This window comes from Colobus angolensis, unplaced genomic scaffold (genome assembly GCF_000951035.1).
Source record: "Colobus angolensis palliatus isolate OR3802 unplaced genomic scaffold, Cang.pa_1.0 Scaffold374, whole genome shotgun sequence".
In the NCBI taxonomy this organism is placed as follows: domain Eukaryota; kingdom Metazoa; phylum Chordata; class Mammalia; order Primates; family Cercopithecidae; genus Colobus; species Colobus angolensis.
Genome location: NW_012117088.1, coordinates 2553774 through 2576364, shown reverse-complemented (window position 1 = coordinate 2576364; position 22591 = coordinate 2553774). Strand labels below are relative to the sequence as shown.

The 22591-nt window shown below is 36.5% G+C and overlaps 1 protein-coding gene across 1 annotated transcript in view; it reads right to left on the bottom strand.

Moving 5' to 3' along the window:
* MYCBP2 (MYC binding protein 2, E3 ubiquitin protein ligase) overlaps positions 1 to 22591 on the bottom strand; it is a 282186-nt gene that overhangs the window by 243256 nt on the left and 16339 nt on the right. Inside the window, exons 2-3 of the mRNA XM_011953854.1 lie at positions 8879 to 8954; positions 846 to 1061 (exon numbers count right to left, since the gene is read on the bottom strand). Coding sequence (XP_011809244.1) covers positions 846 to 1061; positions 8879 to 8954 — 292 coding nt within the window. The remainder of the gene's footprint in view (positions 1 to 845; positions 1062 to 8878; positions 8955 to 22591) is intronic.

Genomic DNA, 22591 nt, shown 5'->3' with positions numbered 1-22591 from the left:
TGGGATTACAGGCACCCGCCACAACACCAGGCTAATTTTTGTATTTTTAGTAGAGACGGGGTTTCACCATGTTGGCCATGCTGTTCTCAAACTCCTGATCTCAGGTGACCCACCCACCTCGGCCTCCCAAAGTGCTGGGATTACAGGTGTGAGCCACTGCGCCCAGCCTACAATACATGTTTCTATTGTAGAAATACCAACTAGCTTATATGCTCCTGGTAAATAAGGGAGTAATATCAGAATAATGCAGAAGTTAAGTTGGTTCACATGGGATTTTTTTTTTTTCCTAATCAAGGGAAGCCACAATATCAAGAATACAATTATAAGCTTAGGCAGAAAGGAAAACGCTCTCAGCCTAGCTACTACACAGCTGAGAGGCTTTGTAGTTCTATTTCAAGAGAAATAAAACTGCATACCTGCATCCCAGGCAAGGAGTACCTCCCAGCTTTCCAGGGCTCTTGGCTTTTTCTTGTGTCCATCTTACTCTCAGCCCACTGGCTCAGAGCTCTACTTCCATCTGCCATGGCTCCATGCCTCTATATCAGCATTTCCAGCCTACTGCTTTTGTACATTTTTTAATTGCCCCTGTAACAGACTCCAATCCACTCACCTCCCTTCCTGCGCTTTCCAGTGAATTATCAATTATTGACTTTGTAAGCACCTTAGATATAAAGTTGCACAGAGTTTTCCTTTTCTGCTCCAAATCTATTTTTGCCCATAAGCCATGTTGTTTTTAGCATGCAATCTTACATAAAGCAAGGTATTTTAACAATGCATATATATGCATTATAGCCAGAACACCTGCAGGTTATACATCTAAATACTAATAGAACTCAGTGGCTTACCTTTGGAAGCTTGATAGGGGGCTCTTTGGATTCCTCTTCTTCATCACTATCTGATTCTCCACTCTGCACAGAGTTCTTAGATGCAGCTGCCAACGATATTTCCTTTTTCTGCCATTCCAGAACGCAATGGCGTACATTACAGTAAATATTGAAAGCAGAAGGATTGCTATGTAGTTTGATATCTGGTATGATTACTGTATTCTCCAAGTTTTCACACTGAAATACAAAACAGAGTACTTCCATTTCACACTCTTTTCTATCATCAAGTCCCATTTTAAATAAAAGTAAAGATTAGACAGGCTAACTGACTTGCAGAAGACACCTTATGTGACACAGCAGACATAGTCTGAGTCTATGGACCCAAGTTCCAGTCCCCTTTTCTATACCTCACTATTTTTTGAGTAATGCAGCAATAACCAACCAATCTGACAAGCGCTTGAAAGGGATGGGCAAAAAACTTAGAAATATTCTCTTATCGTCACGACAGGAATAGACTCAACAAAGCTTAACTGCTAGAGCTCTGGATCAAAGAAGTTCATTTGATGCCTTCCTAAGAGACACCAGATATACTGTAGAGTCTCAGTGACCTACTACAAATATTAGATTGCATTTTGAATACTTTTACAAGTAGATACAGAAGTTTACACAGAAATGAGGGTATGCCCCCAAAAAACTTAATTTTTATCAACTGATTTCATCCTCATTCAAATAACAGTAATGCCAAGTAAACTGTAGATGCTTCCCTAAGCTCTCTCTCATCTATCAGTATTGATAAAAGCTAAAAATCATGTGCTTGGTAATTTGTTAAGACTAAACAGTTTCTCTTTTATGCCCAATATTTTATTCATCAGACAGCAACTACAATTTCAAGATCAACATTTACATTATAAATATAAAAAGTTGTTTTAAGATATTTTAGAAATTCAAGTTCCAATAATTAAAGTATGTCTAGGAAGTATCTAAGACAAACAAAATGATACCACAAGTACCAAAAAAACTTGGTCCCAAAAATTTGACTCTTCTTCCATAAAGAATTGGAAAAAAACAAACAAAATACTCTTGTTAAATAAGAAATATATCAAAGTTAAACTGGCATGGCATATAACTTATGAGTATATGCATAAGAGATATTACAAATATCTCTTATCCAAATATCCAGAGCTATTACAAATATTAGCTATTCAAATCCAACAATATATAAAAAAGTAACATATTATGACCAACTGAGTTTTAATCCAGGGACAATGTTGGTGCAACACTGGAAAAGCAATCACTGTCATAACAGAGAAAAAATATGTTATACTGCAAATAAACACAGAAAAATCATTTGACAAAAAATCCAGTATTGATTCATAGCAGAAAAAAAAAAATGTATAAGTTAGGAATAGAAGGAAATTTTCTCAACTTGATAAAGGGTACCTACAAAATAACCACAGCTAAAGTGGTAACAGACTGAATGCGTTCCCTCTAAGACTGTGATCCAGGCAAATAGGTCTACTCTCAGCAACTGATCAACATTGTACTGGATATCCTATCTAGTACAAGGAAAATATCCTATCCAGCCAAGGGAAAAAGGGAAGAAGAAGTATTTTCTAAAAAAGAAATGTTTTTACTTGTAAAAAAAAAAAAAAATATAGAGAATCTTAAGGAATCTGCAAAAAAGCTACCAGAAATAGTATGCAGATTTAACAAAATCAGGATATAAGATTACTATATAAAAAGAGTAGTATATCCACATACTAGGAATGAACAATTGAAAAAATGTAATTTCAAAAATAAAAGCATTGAAGTCACAGTCTGGGAGAAAATATCTGCAAACCATATATCCAACAAAGGATGAGTATTCAGAATACATAAAGAATTCTCAAAAGTCAACAGTAAAAACAAATAAGGAATCTAATTAGAAAATGGGCAAAAGACAGGAATAAACACATCAATATAGAAGATATACAAAGGGCAAATAAGTACATGAAAAGAATTTCAACATCATTAGCTACCAGGAAATGCAAATTAAAATGAGATACAGTACACACCTATCAGAATGGCTAAAAGAAATAGTGACAACACCAAATGCGGGTGGGGATGAGGAGAAACTTATACATTGTTGATGGTCATGTAAAACGGTATAGCCACCCTGGAAGAAAGTACAGCAATTTCCTACAAAACTAAGTATGTGCTTACCATATAATCCAGCAATTATGCTCTTGGACATTTACACCAGAGAAATAAAAACTTATGTTCACACAAAAACCAGTACATGAATGTTCGTAACAGCTTTCTTTTAAAATAGTCAAAAGCTAGAAACAACCGATATATCCTTTAATGGGTAAATGGTTAAACAGACTATGGTACATCCCATGAAATGCTTACTCAGCAAGGAACAAACAATATACAACAATGTGTGTGAATCTCAAAGACATTTTGCCAAGTGGGGGGAAAAGCGCCAATCGTTAAATGACTACATACGACACAATTCCACTGGATAAGATTCTTAAAATGGTAAAATTATAAATGCTGAACAGATCAGTGGTTGCCAGAAGCTAAGGAGAGGGTGAGGAAGGAAGACACTATAAAGGTTATAAAGGATATCACAGAGAATCCTTGTGATGGAACTGCTGTACATCCAGACTGTGGTAAGAGTCACATGGACCTACACATGTGATAAAATTACACAGACTTAGGTGCACACGAACACATACACACTGCATTCATACTGAAATCATCTCAAAGCAAAATAAATTTTCAAAAATAATTGCATTTACAATAACATCAAAAATATAAAATAATTGTAAATAAAAGTAATAAAATATGTGTAAGCCCTACACACTGAAAACAAAAAAGTGTTGCTGAGTGAAATTTAAAGACTTAAATAAATGGAGATATATACCATGTTCATGGATTGGAAAATTCAACATCACTAAAATGGCAATTCTTCCCCCAAACGCAAGCCACAGAACAGGAGAAATGTATTTGGAATGCAGACATCTGACAAAAGACTTGTATTTAGAATATATGAGAAACTCTGGCAATTCAGTAATAAGAAGACAATTACAAAAATAAGGAGGCAAGATCTGAACAGACATCTCACATCAAAAAAATAAGAATGGCAAAAGGTACATGAAAAGATTTCACATTATTAGTCATTAGAGAAAAGCAAGCTAAAATTACAATGGGAAACCCCTACTCAGTAGACTGACTAAAATTTAAAAAGCTAATACCACGTGTTTGCAAAGATGTGAGGCAACTAGATTGGTCATATACTACTGGTGGGACTACAGATTGGAACAACCACTTTGGAAAAGAGTTTTCTGGTTTCTTAAAAAGCTAAACGTACATTTATCGTGCCAATGCTGAGGAAAAAGTTAACACCACAGGCATGATGGCTTACTCCTTGTATTTCCCCAAGGAAACCATGATTGACCCTTGACCAACCTTCGGGAATGTGGATGCTTAGAATTTTCTTTGTGGTAGTGATTAATGATTTTGTTATGAACACATGGAGCAATGGACCATGCCTCCTGGCCTGTCAGACTGCTCTGCATGTACAAACATCAAGCTTTACGATGTGTACCTGAGTTCCACTTATTGTGTCTGACTAACAAGATACGTCTATGTGACCAAACCCACAAAAAGTCTTGAATTCTAAAATTCACCTGAGCAAAAACAATACACACATTTCTCTGCAGTTCACTGCCAGAGAGAAAACATGTCTGTGTGCTCAGTCAACAAAGAACTAGGAAGCCTATGCCATAACTCCCTATACATCACAAACACATACCTTTTCCTGCCGCTTGCTCTGCATCCTTTGTTGTAATAAATCTTAGCCATGAGTATAAACTGCTTATGAGATTTATGAGTACTTCCGGCAAATCAAAGGAAAAACCACTTAACCATTCCACTACCTAGTATGCACCCAAGAAAAATGAACACACACACACATGTGCATATATATATATATTTTATATATATTATATATATATATAAAATCAGCAAAAAATGGAATGAACTACTGATATACAACAACATAAACACAAATTATGCTGAGGGAAAGACACCAGATGTAAAAAAAAAAAAGAGTACAGACAATATGATCACATTTATACGAAGTTCTAGAAAACGAAAACTAATCTACAGTGACAGAAAATATATCTGTGGTTGTCTAGAGCCAGGGTTATAGGGAGGGACAGAATCAGAAGAGGATAAGAAAACCGGTCAGGCGCGGTGGCTCACGTCTGTAACCCCAGCACTTTGGGAGGCCAACGCGGGTGGATCACCTGAGGTCAGGAGTTTGAGACCAGCCTGGCCAACATGGTGAAATCTTGTCTCTATTAAAAATACAAAAATTAGCTGGACCTGGTGGCTGGTGCCTATAATCCCAGCTACTCAGGAGGCTGAGGCGGGGAAACTGCTTGAACCCAGGAGGTAGAAGCTGCAGTGAGCTAAGATCACACACCACTGCACTCCAGTCTGGGCAACAGAGTGAGACTCCGTCTCAAAAAATAAAAAGAAAACCCCTGGAGATGATGGAAGTGTTCTGAACTTTGACTGCAGTAGTGCTTCTATGCATGAATGTTAATTTCCAAAACTCACTGAACTGCAAACTTCAAATCTCTATGTCAGGCTCAGCTACTGAGAAGCCTGATCTAAGACAGACACATTTGGGATCAGGAAGTTGAGGAAGTTTTCTGACTAATGAATTTGATTTCTCCTGTAAGAAAGTGAAGTCATATGCTGGAGGGTAGAATTTATCAGAGGTTTGAGGAGCATGGCAAAGGTCTGAAATAATCACAGAAGAAAAGAGAACTATTTGACCAGAAAAAATAATAAGATAATCTGGCTATGGTATACTTGAGATTGATGATCATGAATGTGTATTGTTATCAATTAACTCTTGTATAACTCTCTTTGGCAGCACATGAAACTCACCTTAAGGGAGGGACAAAATAACTGGATTCATACAAGATTGAGTTTTGTCAGATTAATGCAAAAATATACAAGTGAGATATGGTAGGTAAATAATAGCCTCCAAAAACATTTACACCTTAATTCCCCAAAACCCACGTGAATGTTACCTTACACGGCAAAAGGGATGCTGTATATGTGATTAAACTAAGCATTCTGAAATGCACAGATTATCTGGATGGGCCAATGTAATCACAAGGGTCCTTACAAGTGAAAGAGGAAGGCTGGACAGTGAGAGGAGGAGATAAAACAACAGAAAACTATCAGTGATGCTGCATGAGAAAACTCAACCAACCACCACTGGCTTTGAAGATGGAAGAGGGCCACAACCCAAGACATTTGAGCAGCCTCTATTATAGAAACTGGAAAGGCAAAAAAACAGATTCCCTCCTAGAGCCTCCAGAAGGAATACGGCCTTGCTGACACCTTGATTTTAGCTCAGTGAGATCCACTTCGGACTTCAGATTTCCAACTGTAAGATAACTAGTGTTATTTTAAACCACCAAGTTTGTGTAATTTGTTACAGATTAAGTAAGAGTTTTCCTAAAAAGAAAGACTGTGGTATCTAATCTGGGTAAGATGGAAATTAAATAAAGGAGATGACTGATGGATGGGATGACGAGAAATAGAGGGGTTGATAGCCATAAAGGATATAAAGTAGATATAACGGCTATGTATATATAATACATAAAGTAGATAAAATGCCAGCTAAATGGCATTTTGAAAATAACTCTCAAAAAGAGAATAGATGAAAAATAATCTGGAAAAAGTAATACAGGTCAAGGAGACTAACAACACCATTTTACTACTTTATATTCTTTCCACGAGCAAAAAATCCCTCTTACTCATCTTTGTATCCCAAACATCCAGTATAATGCCTGCACATACTCAGCATGCAATTAATGTTTGAGGAATAAATTAATGAACTTATTTATATCATTGTTATCTCAAACTACTCTTAAAAAGAAGATATATAAATACTGAGGGCAAAAGGAAAAAAACTGAATTGCTAAGGGCACAAAGCTAGTTGGAGGCCGAATCGAAAGGGACAAAAGACCTTAACTTCTCCTCATCTCTTCCTGGATATCATATGCCACCACCTCAGGAAATCACCAAATGAAACCTTAAAAAAACTTAAAAGATACTCAAAATTCCCATACTCTGATTTGCACATAGCACCAAAAAGCTGAAAAGGGACAGAAGTTGGAAATCTGAATGACTGTATTGGTAGAGGTTTTCTGTATATTGAGAATGCGTTCCACTTCCCTCCTCTATCCCAGAAGCAGAAGTAATGAGAAGGGATACAGTGAACAGACATTATTTTTCTGCCGCCCGGCAACACTTTCCTTAGGGTAACTATTCCTCCCTCATTCCATGTGGCCTATTCACCAGGGTGCTCAACCCTGCCCATCTCCGGGTTAAAAATATAACTCAGTCTAACCAAAGTATCCCATGTCTCCGTAGTCAAAGCAAATGATGCAGGTAAACCGAAAATCCTACCCAAGACTTTCTGCTATGACTAGTAGAACAGATTGCCTCTTGCTCAGAGCAAATGGAGTTGGAGCTGCTGGCAGCCTCAGTCCCAGTCACAGGTAATAAGTCCACACACAGAGGAAGGCAGAAGCAAGAGCTGAAAATACGGGTTTGATGATTTTATTTATTTATTTTGAGACGGAGTCTTACTCTATCACCAGGCTGGAGTGCAGTGGTGTGATCTCAGCTCACTGCAACCTCCTCCTCCCAGTTTCAAGCGATTCTCCTGCCTCGGCCTCCTGGGTAGATGGGACTACAGGCACGTGCCACTACACCCATCAAATTTTTGTATTTTTCGTAGAGACAGGGTTTCACCATGTTGGCCAGGATGGTCCCGACCTCATGATCTGCCAGCCTCGGCTTCCCAAAGTGCTGGGATTACAGGCATGAGACACTGTGGCTGGCCGATGATATTATTTCATCCCTGGATCCAGCTGTGTCTCAAGATAGAGCCACCAAATAAATGCCATCCCCCAACCTTTCATTTTATTTTAGGTTTGCTACTTTGAAGTAGATTTCTCTCAGTTACAACAGCAAGAACACTAACTTAAAAGTGTAGGAAACAATTGCCTCTACAGTTGATACACAGACCCAGCAAATCTATTGTTTCTTTAACTCCAAGTGAAGCTGTTCAGGAATCACAGTTATGACTCTCCTCTTCCTTCTGTCTAGGTGTTGCTCTGGTCACTGAAAATGTTTAGTATAAAAAAGATGGATTTTATAGAGATCTCTGCATTATGTGAAAATAGATTCTTGGTTTCTAAGCTCTCACCTAATTCAAATATTCCATATTGCCTTTTCTTTTGTACAGCTACCAACAGTCAAAAGAGGCTCAGAACAATATGGACACACCAAGTTTCCCTAATTTCTGTCAAGAAAGGCATATGAAAAACCCAAACCCAAGTCCCGGTTTACAAGTTAATTCTACTTAAGTTTCTAGTCAGATTGAAAAAAGAGAAGTGGATATATTCCCCCAAAGGACTGATCAAAGATAATAAGAATAAATAATAAATAATTTTCAACATCCAGATATTAACTTCCAGGCTACTGGTCAAGAAACCCCCCAAAAATAGGCTGGGCACAGTGGCTCATGCCAGCAATCCCAGTACTTTGAGAGGCTGAGGTGAGAGAATTGCTTGAGCCCATGAGTTCGAGACAAGCCTGGCCAATACCGTGAGACCCTGTCTCTACAAAAAATTTAACAATTAGCTAGGTGTGGTGACATTTATTTGTAGTCCCAGCTACTTAGGAGGCTGAGACGGAAGGATCACTTGAGCCCAGGAAACTACGGCAGCCTGGGTGACAGAATAAGACCTTGTTTCAAAAAAAAAAAAAAAAAAGGGCAAGAAAGAAAAGAAACACCCAAAAGATGAAACTAAAAGAGGAACCAAATCATAAAGGGCTTTTACAAAATTACTTCAGCACATACAAACAAAATGGTTTGTTAATTATACTTATATTTTTAGATCTTGGCATTTTTATTCAAATCACCATATGAAACAGTACTACTATTCCTTATAAATTACCAACAGCTTTACCTTGCTTCTTGTCTTCACTTTTGACTTGCTCTTCTGTTTTCTTTTCAATTTCTTCTTATTTAATATTTTCTTATTCCTAAAAATTAAAAGAAAAATGGGAAAAAACATATGAATGTTCATATTAGGGCATACAAAGCTATCAAAAATGCGTATTTCCAAAATAGACATTTGGATCTTTTTCTTGCAAACTTTCTTTATGTGAAACAATATACTTTACATACACATATAAGATACTAACATATAAAGTAGCTATTGAGAAGATAACATGGGATGGCTAAGCAATATATATTAAATGATAATAAAAATTTGAATTCTGCAAAAACATATATAAACTTAAAACATTAAAAAGGCATTAAATGAAGTATTTTATACTTTATCCATAGTGGGGATGTTTACAAATATCAGTAATGTTTCCAAGAAAAAAATGTGCTCTTTTTGGTAGTGAGGGTTACAGTGCAAAGGGACTTAAAAGCCACTTTTTGCTAAACTGCTACAGGAAAATTCCCAACTCACATACTTTATGTATCCAGCAACCAGTCTGGATACATTCATTATCTCATAGCCCTAAGACCAAATTATTCTTTAAGCAAAAGGAAGCCTCTGAATAACTCTGAGAAACAGAAAAAAATATGTGATAAAGAATAAGAATTATGGTGCAAGAAACAAGAAGCAAGGAAAACATTTTATTTTCATTTCACTTAATATGTTTTATGTTCACCATGCTGAGATACTAGGTAGTAAAAACACAAAATGAAAAAGACAGTTCTTGTCCTCAAGGAGCTCAGAGACTTGAATGGAAAGCACAGTTTAGTGATTTAACAAGAGGATGCTACTGCTGTAATAAAGAAAAAAGGGGTAAAGGAGGAGGGGGAGGGAAAAAAGAGGGAATGAGGGGAGAGCAAAGGGGAGGAGGTTGTTCCAGATGCTGAAGAGGTCAAGTCCTTAAGATCTGGTAACCAATTTAGTGAGAGCAGTGACAAAATAGAAAAGTTTTAAGCCTAGGTCACCTGGAGGTAGACAATGTCATTCATAAAAATCGAGAAGTCAGAAGGAAGAGTTAGTCTGCTGGAAAAAAAGTAATGGGTTTGATTTTGAAGATATTTAACTTCAAAATACCAAAATGTCAACAAATAGATAAGAGTAACAGGCAGATGAAAATGTTATCCTTGACATTTCCTTCAGTTTCACTCTTGAAATCAAAATAATCACAAAATCTGGTCAATTTTATCTCATCAACAGTTCTTGAATCTGTCCACACCATCTTTACTGCTGCAATGCTAATAAGCTAGGTTACCACCACCTCTTACCTGAACCACTGCAAAAGCTTAACTCATTTCTGCACATCCATACCCTTCAATCCATTCTTCACATAGGAACCTAACTGAACTTTTAAAGACACAAACCTGAGTGGATAATTCCCCAGCTTAAAAATCAGTATCTTCTCAATTCTCTGAAGATAAAGTCCAAAAGCACCAACATCGTTTAAAAGATCCTCTTCCAGTAACTGACCTCCACCCATCTATCCTGCCTCATTTTGCATTCTTTTCCACCTGATTCATCATACTCCAGCAAGAAGGATATTCTTTCAGTTGTCTGAACCTGTTAAGCTTTATACAACTTTCACAAAGGTTTTCCTTCTTCCTGAAATTCTCTACCACATCTTCTCCTGCTAACTACTACTTATCTTCGAGGTCTCAGCATAAGTGTCACTTAAGACTAACTCCCCACACTAGATGAGTTTCCCTAATACACACTCTCAGTTCATTGTATACTTACGTTTCATTGTATAGTCAATAACTGTAATTATATATGGAACTGTTTAATGTATTGCTTCCTCGCCAAGCTATAAGCTCCAACAGTGCAGAAGCTCTATCTTTCTTGTTCACTACTCTAGCCTGTGTCCAGAAAAGTTCCTGGGATATAGTACTCAACAAGTATTTTAAGAGAAAGAGAAAGTATAAGAGAAAGAGTGAGGAAGAGGATAAATGGGGAAGTTGAGAGCTACAGCTACATGCCTTACTCAGAGATTAAAATAAGATATCTACATCTATGGTATGGATACATGAGTGCATTTAAAGCGTATCTAGCCAGAAAGGCCCACTAAGGAGTTATCCATGGGATTATTTTGCACAGACTTTAGTACAAAGGAGGTCATGGAAACTATGTATGTGGATGAGATTTTCACAAGATAGTATGCCATAAAAGGAAAGACAAAGATTAACAGTGCCAAATGCTAAACATAAATGCATATACCTGCTTACAGAATCTACTCAACTACTAGCATTGTGAGGGCATGCCGAATGTCTATTTCAACTGTGTACTTTCAGCACTGCATCAATGTGAAACATCATGGATGGTCAATAAATATCACATGAACAAATAAATAAAACACAATAAGTATTCTTCATACTATTTAGGAAACCATCTTTCCTTTATATTAAAGATTACCTGAGTGAAATCAGGTATTTGAGCAACAGGAATACATAACTACTAAGAGGTTAGCCCCTTCTATATAACTTATAAAAGCATCAAAATTTATCCCAAACCAATTTTCAGAGAGTAGAATATATAAATCCAAATTCAGATAGATTTCCTAAAGACTAGTTATAACTGACTTAAATTTTCTCAATTAGAGACCAATTTTTGTGTCTGTTTTATCTAATGGAACTTCTTTAAAGTTCAAATGACTTTATGTACATTTCTAAAATACTTCTTTCTATGCATGATGGCATTTAATTGGTTGTAACAATTCTAATGAATCTGAACCCATCAATTCTTAAGTATAGACCATCCAAGAATTAGCTATTCCCAAATTAATTATAAATTACTTTTACTATGTGTTTTCTTTTTTTGTTGCTGCTGATTTGGTTTGTAGAGATAGAGGTAGAGGTAGAGGTAGAAGCAGAGGTAGAGGTTTTCTAAAAGAGCCAGTAATAAGTTGAAAATTATACAAACAAAATTTGTATTCAACAGTGGAAAATTTAAAAATGCCATTTGCTAGTAATATAACACACCATTATATCTCTATATTTGAGAACTAAGTTTAAACCTTTCACAATATCTGAGGACAGAAATATTAAAGAGAAACTCTAAAAACCAGCCTTACACATTTACAATTTACCTTGAAATTTCTGATGACTTAGGGCTTGATATTCTAAATCAATCGAAGCTTAATGAAGAATGTCTGGAATTGGTCCTGTAAGACTTTTAGTCCTCTCACAAAAATAACTTCATATCCATGAGATTTGAAAGAATTGTGGTTGACAATAAAAGGGAAAGGCTATTAACATGCCTTAAATATTTATTTTAAAATATTTACTTTAAAAATTCCAAAAAGATTTTCTTAAGAGCTACGCTGTTTAAGAAAAACCAAATACTTCTGCAATATAAGAACAAACGAATTTTGCAAATTGTTCAGTGATATAGATCAACAGTTTCTCTATCAGCTTATGACTGAGTATACTTTATACCAAAAATAGAGTCATAATTTTAAAACCTCTTTCACTCAAATCTGCTTCTTCATTTGTAAAATAAAGAGATGAAGGAGACTGAGGTTTCTTTTAAATCCTGTAAAATGCTAAGATTTTAATAAATCCAAATTTACAGAACTTCTGTAATAAAATGGTTTCAATCTTTTGCTTAATTTCCCTTAGTAATAAGAAATAAAAAATTCCTGAGGCTGTGATCTAAAGCAGGAATAGGGAATTTTTTTTCTGCAAAGGGCCAGATAGCAAATATTTTACACTTTGTGAGTCACAAGATCTCTGCTGCAACTACGCAATGGTTACAGCATGAAAGCAGCCATTGGCAGCACATAAAGAGAGGAGTGTGCATATATTACAATAAAACTTCCGAATTTCACAAAATGCTCACAAAACATTCTCTTCCTTTTTTATTTTCATTTCAACCTTTTAAAAATGTAAAAACGATTTTTAGCTCACAGGCTACATAAAAACAAGAATTGGGCCTCATTGGTCTGTGGGTCATTGTTTGCTCACCCCAGATCTTGGGCATATTTTGATAAACACGCCCATATCAGAAAGGAAAAAAACGCTTTATAGCTATGAGTATGCAGCACAGATAAAACTATTCAAAACATCACCATGCTTATAAAAATAAGCACTCCTAAAATTATCTGCGTTTTCTTTTTATAAAGATAAACTTCGGACTTCCACTTCCCTAAAGTAAGTGATTAGATAGGAGGCAGGCCAATGCGTCTGCTTCAAAGGCTAGACTAACCAACACAAGAAAGCTGTGGAAGCAATGAGGACTAAAAGAACAAAAAATCCAGAGGTGGAAGAGCACTTTCAAGGCAGCTGAGACCACTGGCTTGTTCTTCCATGTGGGTAATTGCAGAGTTTGGGCATGAATAAGGACTGAGTTTGGCTTAAGCAGAGGAACTCTAATAAAGGAAACAGGAGACTAGTAGTGCTTTAGATGTCCACGTGGGGTGAAATGACAGACTAGAATCTAGAAAAGCTCCAGATACATAAACAGCTTTCCCAGTGGTATATCTCCTCAGAAATGGAACACTGAAGGATGATAGAGAGGCTGGGTCAAGGCTGGGCGTGGTGGCTCACGCTTGTAATCCCAACACTTTGGGAGACTGAGGCAGGCAGATTACTTGAGGTCAGGAGTTCAAGACCAGCCTGGCCAACATGGTGAAACCCCGTCTCTACTAAAAATGCAAAAAAATTAGCTGGTTGTGGTGGTGCACGCCTGTAATCCCAGCAACTCGGGAGGCTGAGGCAGGAGAATCGCTTGAACCTGGAAGGCAGAGATTGTGGTGAGCCAAGAGCCGAGATTGTGCCACTGCACTCCAGCCTGGGCTACAGAGCAAGAGTCCATCTCAAAAAAAGAGAGAGAGAGAGGCTAAGTAAAAAGGGAAGAGAAAACTTCTGTAAGAAGACAGATTCCTAGTAGACGGAGGGAGCGGTCTCTGTAATTCCTCACTGGATTGAGATAATCAAACTCCTCATTCTATCTGTCTGACACAGCAAAGAGCAAACTTCTCTGGGAGAAAACACATCATCTGAAAGAAAATCATGTTCATTCATACACAGTGTTACTCTAGCTTGGGGACACTAAGTAAACACATTAAGAGACATCAAAAGAAACAAAACATGTGACAGACACATAATCAAGAGAAAACCAGAAAATCAGACTCACAGAAAACCCAGATATTAACATTAGGAAGCAAGTACCTGAGAAGCAGAGATTAACAAAGTGTGTAAAATAATGGAATTGGCAATTTTCAACATAATTTATAAAAAAAAGAACCAAGCGGACATTCTGAAACTGAAAAACAAACATCTGAAATTAAGAACTTCTCATATGATTTTAAGAGCAGAGTAAGTTACAGGAAAACAGGTTTCACAGACATGCAAACAGGCCAAAAATAAATAAATAAATAAATAAATAAATTCAATCACAGAAACAAAAATGGGATAAACAAAACAGAGAATGAGACATGTGGGACAAAGTCAAATGGTCTCATATTCATATAATTGGAATCCCAGAAAGAGAGAAAAAAAATGGAACAAAAGCAATATATGACAAGATAATTACTGACAATTTCCCAAAAGTGAAGAAAGAAATCAACCGAGAGATTCAAGAAACTCAGGGAACTTGAGGCAGGAAAATGCAAAGAAAAGCATACCTAGGCACAGTATGGTCATAGTGCTAAAAGCAAAGCATAAAGAGAAAACCTTTACAGCAGCCAGAGAAGAGATACACTTAAAGGAACAATAAAATTGATAGTTTCCATTCTTTGTGTTGAAAAGTGCTGGGGGGGTGGGAGGGGAGGTGGTGGACTGGAGGGATGGGGGTTAGAGGTTGGGGGAAGCAACCTGGAATCATATAACCTTTAAGAATGTATCTTTTAAGAACGAAGACAAAAATAAAGATGTTTTTAAATCCATGAAAGCTGACATAATTCACATAAAGGATTCTAAAAGTATCCTTTAAGAATGAAGACAAAAAATAAAGATGTTTTTAGATCCATGAAAGTTGACATAATTCACTGTCAAGAGACCAATATTACAAGAAATACTGAAGGAAAGTCTTCCTTTAATAACTGTAATATCATAATTTTAAATGAAAGGATACATGCTAAAAGGATAGAAAACGATGTATCAGAAGTACACCCACCAGTGTCCCAAAAAAAGTTGGTGTGGCTATTTTAATATTTGACAAAGTAATTTGTAAGGCAACAGTATTATAAGAAATGGGAAGAGCATTTCTAAATGGCAAAAGGGTCAAATCATTAGGAAATCATAACAATCCTAAATTTGAATGCATGCAGTAACACAGCTTCAAAATATATAAAGCAAAATTGACAGAAGTAAAATGAGAAAATACAAATCCACAATTGAAAGAGTAGATTTTAACATACCTCTCTGTAACTGACAGAACAAGTAGAGACCAAAACAGCACTGACATAGAAAAATTTGAAAACATGATTAATCGGCTGGGTGCGGTGGCTCACGCCTGTAATCACAGCACTTTGGGAGGCCAAGGCAGGTGGATCACAAGGTCAGGTGTTCAAGACCAGCCTGACCAACATGGTGAAATCCCATCTCTACTAAAAATACAAAAATTAGCCAGGCATGGTGGCAGGCACCTGTAGTCCCAGCTACTCAGGAGGCTGAGGCAGGACAATCGCTTGAACCCGGGAGGTGGCAGTTGCCGTGCACCAAGATCACACCACTGTCCTCCAGCCTGGGCGACAGAGCAAGACTCTGTCTCAAAACAAACCAACAAACAAACCATGATTAATCAACCTGACTTAATTGGCATACATACAGAAACATATCCAACAACAGTAGAATGCATATTCTTTTCAGTGCATATAGAACATTTACCAAAACAGATAATATGCTGGACCACAGACCAAGTCTAAACTAATTTCCAAGGATTGAATCATAAGGTAATTCTCTGGTCATTGAAAACTTAAACCAGAAATAAAAAAAATAAAAAATTTTAAAAAAAAAACAACGAAGAAATTCCCAAATGTTTGGCAATCAAAGAAACAAGACTTCTAAATAAACTATGGGTTAAAGAACTAGTCACAATGGAAATCAGAAAGTGTTTTCCATAAAATGAAAATGCAATATAGCATAACAAAATTGGTAGAATGCTGCTAAAGCAGTACTTCCCATACACATAAATGCATATATTGAGAAAAAACACTGAAAGTAAATTAGCTAGACTTACAACTCAAGAAGCTAAAAAGAAAGCCACAAATTAAATGCAAAATATGTAGTAGAAAGGAAATAAAAATAAGAGTAGATACCAATGAAATGGAAAGCAGACATTCAATAGAGATTATCAAGAGCCAAAAATTAGTTCTCTGAAAAGATTAGTATACGTAACAAAAAGACAAAAAATAAATGCTGTTGAACATGTGGAGAAAGTAGAACTCATATAAATTAGTACAACCATTGTGGAAAATAGAATGGAGGCTCCTGAAAAAACTAAAAACAGAGCTACCATATGATCCAGCAATTCCACTACTGGGTATATATACAAAGGAAAAAAATCCATATGTTGAAAAGATAGCAGAATTCCCATGTTCACTGCTACACTATTCACAATAGCCAAGATGCGGAATCGACCTATGTTTCCACGAGCAGATGAATAAAGAAAATGTGATATATATACACAATGAAATACTATTTGGTGATTTAAAAAAGAGTAAAATTCTGTCATTTGCAGCAACGTGGATGAGCTTGGAGGACATTATCTTAAGTTAAAGAAGCCAGACAAAGAAAGATGAATATGGCATGTTTTTACTCATATGTGGAAGCTAAAAAAGTTGATCTCATAAAAGTAGAGAGTAGAAGAGTTGTTGAAGAGTAGCCAGAGGTTGGCTAATAGATGCAAAATCAGACCTAGAAAGTAGGAGTAAGTTTGAGTGTTATATAGCATCACAGGGTGACTATCATAAACGATGTATCATACAACTTCAAACAGCTAGAAGACAGGATTTTGAATGGTCTCATGACAAAGAAATGATAAAATGATAAATGTCTGAGGTGATAAATATGCTAATTATCCTGATTTGATCATTATACATTGTAAACATGGATCAAAATATATTATACCCCCTGTATATGTAAAATTATTTGTGAATTAAATATATAACAATATTTTTAAATAAAATGAAATAAATATAAACCTAGAGCAAAAATGGTCAGGAAAAAAGTAAAAGCACAAATTATGAGAAATAAGAAAGGAGGCATCACTACAGATGCTGCCTATAAATTTGACAAATAAAATGGATAAATTCCTTGAAAAAATATAACTTCTCAACACTGAACAAGGGAAAAAATGTAATGTCTGAATAGCCTTCTACATACTAAAAAAAAAAACTGGATCCCTAATCAAAACCTACCCACAAAGAAAACGCTAGACTTGGATGGCTTTGTTGGTGAATTCTTCCAAATACTTTAAAAATTCACTAGCAGTTCTTTCAAACATTATCAATCTTACTTTCAGAGTCTAAGAAGAAACATTTCCCAATTCATAAGACAAGCATAACTCTGATATCAAAATTTGAAGAGAACATTTCAAAATACAAAAATTTCAGACCAGTATCTCCTATAAATATAGAAGCAAAAATACTTCAGAGCCAAAAAGTAGAAACAACCCAAATGCTCACCAACTAATGAATGTATAAAGTGTAGAACTTCCATATAAGAGAATGTTTACCCATAAAAAAAAGAACTGAAGTACTGACTCATGCTACAACGTGGATGAACCTTGAAAACATTATGCTAAGTGAAAGAAACAACAGCAACAAAAGGTCATAAATTGTATAATTCCATTTATATGTAATGTCTAGTCAGGCAAATTCATAAAAACAGGAAGTAATAGTTGCCAGAAACTGATAGAAGGGAGAATAGAAACTGCCTGCTAATAGCTTTGGGATTTATGGAGTGACAAAAATGTTTAGTTGTATGACTTTGAGAATATACTGGAAAGCAATAAGTTGTATACTTTAAAAGGGTGAATTTATGGTATGTGAATTATCCCTTTTATTTTTAAAAAAAGAGTTATTTACCTACAAATAATTTTGTCTAACAACATATGGAAAGAATAAATACATAATCAACATAATTCAATATAATAAGAGAACGAAAGAAACAAAACATATGATCACTTTAATAGAAACAGGAAAAGTATTTTTAAAACTCAACAACCACTAGTGATGAAACTCCTCGATGAACCAGGAACAGATTTTACTAAATCTAATAAAGATTGGCTACAAAAAACCTACTTTTAACAGTGTATTCAATTATACTGAATGATGAAAAATTAAATATTTCCACTTAAGCATGGGGGGAAAATGCAAGGATTTGTACTACCACCACTTCTGTTAACACAATATTGAAGGTCAGTAAGTGATGCAAATAAAATAAAAGTCATAAGGGTTAAAAATTAAAAGTAAAGCATTTTTTATTTGTAGATAATTATATTTATAGAAAACACAAAATAATCCACAAATAAAGAATTAACAAGTGAATTATCAAGGTCACTGGATACAAGACTTTTAAAAATTGATCTATGAAGCACCTTATATAAACTGAAACTTTTCCATAGAAGCCAGACTCATTCTGTGTAATTAATGTAATGATACTTCCATTATGTTCAAGCATCAATGAATAAATTAGGGAGGAACAGTTGTCTCATTACTAAGCAGAAAACTTTTATTTACTTAACCTAGCCTGCTAATTAGTAATAACAAAGAGATTTTTAACAGTTCAACTTGATTTAGGGGAAAGATGCAAATAGATTTCTTATACATAGCTTCAGTCTCTCGATCTTATTTGGAAGTCTTCACGTGGGAGGAGGACTATAAATAAAGCTACCTCGGCAATGAGCAGAGCAGCAGAAGAAAAAAGAAAAGAGGGTAGGGGAACGTGGAGGGGAGCATGAGTGAGGGGAGAAGTCTCTGAAAAGTTATGGCTATAGACCCAGCCTCATATATATTTGTACTCTAAGTAAACATAGCCTAGGTAGGCCAGGGAAACTCAAGCCTTGAAGCAATTGTAAAACTGTAATACTTTCTAATGATAGCAAGAATGACAATCTATTCATCCCAGGCCTCAGAGAACTACAAAAGGAATGAGAGCAAGCAAATAACTAGGCACACAGAGATACAAGGCACCCTGAGTGAGAACAGCAGAACAAGGCAACAGAAAGATACCCAAATAGACTTCAGATGGTGGGATTTTCTGAAAGACTGTAACAATAATATGTTTATCAAATTTAAAGAAATAAAAGACTATCGCTAAAATATCTGCAGGGAATGGGAACAACCGAGCACATTTAAAAAAAAATCAAACTAGACATGAAAAATAACTGACACTACAGACTCCATACGTGGGTTTAAGTGTACAGGACACAGCTGAATAGAAAATTTAAGATCTAGAAAAGAGATCAGAAAAAAAACCTGGAATTCTTCACGGAAAGATAAAAAGGCTAAAAATATATCCCTGAGACCTTTTTCAAATCTGAAACTTCTTCCTTCCCCATTCCAAAAGAGACAGCCCTTACTCTATCCAAGAATGCACTCACTCTCATACACCAGATCCCATTTCATTCACCATCCTTGAGATTTTGCTCAACAACACATCCCTCTCTTTGTTTACCCTTTATGCTCTTTTCTGTGGTTTCTAACCTTAGAGGCCTACTGTCATTCTCCCATTCAAAAGGGGAAAAAAGTTTAAATAATCCTCTCTCCCTCTTCATTACTAAATTTCTTGAAGAAAAAAATGGTCCTGGCCTGGGCAACATGGCAAGACCCTATCTCTATTAAAAAAAAAAAAAAAATAGCCAGGCATGGTGGCATGTGCCTGTAGTCCCAGTTACTCAGACGACTGAGGTGGGAAGATCACGTCGGTTCAGGAGTTAGAGCTGCACTGAGCTACAGTCATGCCACTGCACTCCAGCCTGGATGACAAAGTGAAACCCTGTCTCCAAAAAAAAAAAAAAAAAAAAAGCTTCACTGTGTTGAACTTTTTAACACCTTACTATCAAACTCATGCAAGTCTGTGAGACGTCTCAATACGCAAACTTTCTAGTTGCCAATTCAACTGCCCATCTTCAGTCTTTATCCTTCACATTCTCCCACATATGATAACTACCAAACAGTGCCTACTTCTTTACATCCCTGCCCCTTGTCCAACCAGCTTCTAGAACCCCTACTTTAGTGTTCCTTCTATCTCTGATGATGGTTCCTTCTCAGTCTTCTTTACTGGCTCCTTTTTCTTCCTTTTCCTGTCCCTTAAGCCTTTACTACATATACCACTTCTAATGTGAGCTGTCTGTTCATGTTCTATATTTACTTCTACACCAGTTAGTTACAAATCTTGCTCAATAAGCTATAACAACCCTAAACAATAATAGCTATTGGAGTTATTGAACATCAACAGACTGCTGGTCTAGAGCCAGTTAAGTTCTCTATCAAGGTACATCTACCATGAAAATTAGAACCTTTCCCACTACTACCCTTCCCACTACTTTTTCCCACTTCAAAATCCTTTCCCTACTCATCAACTCAGAGCAGAGAATCTGACCATCTACTTAACCAATAAAACAGAGACACCATTACAAATGCACTCCCTTTACTCAACTCAGAGCAGAGAATCTGACCATCTACTTAACCAATAAAACAGAGACACCATTACAAATGCACTCCCTTTACTTTTCTTCTATCCACCTTGAAATGATCTCCACCCCAGGGCCGCCTTCTATTAATTATTCCCATTCTCTCTCTCTCTTTTTTACTGTCCCTGCCCTTTTCCTTCAGTCTACTAGGTCAAGATAGGTTAAGAGTACAGAATTTAGGAACAAATGACTTGAGTTCAAATACAGGCTCTGTCATTTACCAGCACTGCGATCTTGGCAGTTACTTTAACCTCTCTGTGCCTCAGTTCTCTCATCCATAAAACAGACTGAAAACAGTACCTCTCCCATTGGATGATGACACACTTAGAATTATGCCTGGTATTTAGTAAGTGCTAAACACATTGTTATTATTATTCCCATGCCAAATTCAAATGTCTACCTTGGTTTGGGTTTCCCCAGAAGCAGACCTCAATTCAAGAATTCAAGTGCAGTAGTTATTTTGAGAGGTGATCCCAGGAAAAACACCAGTAGGGAAAACAAGAGTAAAACAGGGAAAAGAAGGAAGTCAAGAAAGGACACATTATGAAGCCAGTTACCCTGATGGGGAACTAGGGCCTGATCCAGTGGAGAACTCTGGTAGACAGCAGAAAACATGGCTCACTTATCCCAATGCAAGTGAGACAAGGTATTTATCTACCAACTCCCCATCCATCACTGGTGGAAAGTTTTTCTGAAGGCAGTAACTCTCTGGCATGTGTGAGTTGCCCTACACACAGGCCAAGTGTGTTTCTTTTCAGGCAGATAGTCCCCATAGATGTTTGCAGAAGACAGTATGCAAATAGATGCCAAAGGGATATGGCTAGGACACTAAGAACGTCTGCTACAGGTATCTAATCCAAAAGATAAATTGTCTCCTTCCTTAAGCTACTGCTTTCCTTCTTTCCCTTTAAGCACTATTAAACACTATTTCTAAATACTCCCATGTCCTGCCTCACTTTCCCACTGAAATGTGACTTCTCCCTGCCTCCTGAAAAATGAGGTATAGTGAGTGGGTGTTGGTTCATTATAATTTCTTACTGCCAACTTCAAGGACCTATCTCAGACTTCAGTTTCACTGGCCTAAAGGAAAAGAGGCAGTTTGTGAGTGACAGTATGTTCACAAGGAGACTTTGAATATACTGAACATAATGTATCTGAACAGGACTGAGAGAATCCTAGCAGTAGACTTTTCAAAATACAGGCTAGAGCTTAAGAAAAGAGGTTTTACCTAAAAACCACACACCAGGAAATCAAATGCATATCTGAAATCATAAGCCTGAGATAATCAAAGAAGAAAATTCAGAGAAGAATCCCAAGAATGGACTCTTGAGAAACTAGCTCTTCCGCTCTCTCTATCCAGATGAAAGTCATTATTATATTTGCACTTGAGATCTAGTCACCTGCTAAATATATCATCAAATCCACTTTATTCCATCTATTCCCATTCTCTTTTCTCAGCATTTATTTTCACTTGTCAGAACTACTGCAACGGCCTCTTTAAAGGTAGCCCTGCTTTGGGGATCTGCTCCTTTTCATTCACCCTGTATAATGCTACTAGAGATTATCTTTATAAACTGAAATAACTCTTCCATTACATTACTTAAAAAACCTATGACTGGCCGGGCGCAGGGGCTCACGCCTATAATCTCAGTACTTTGGGAGGTCGAGGAGGGCAAATCACGAGGTAAAAAGATGGAGACCATCCTGGTCAACATGGTGAAACCCCATCTCTAGTAAAAATACAAAACTTAGCTGGGAGTGGTGGCGGGTGCCTGTAGTCCTAGCAACGCAGGAGGCTGAGGCAGAAGAATCTCTTGAACTCAGGAGGTGGAGGTTACAATGAGCCAAGATCACCCCACTGCACTCCAGCCTGACAACAGAGTGAGACTCTGTCTCAAAAAAAAAAAACAAAAAAGAAAACAAAAAACAAACAAAAAAACCTTATGATTGTTCCACACTATTTTCAAATAAAGCAATACATGGAACATAATGACCTGGTCCTAATGTATCTTTCTAGTCATATCTCCCACCTCCTCATTC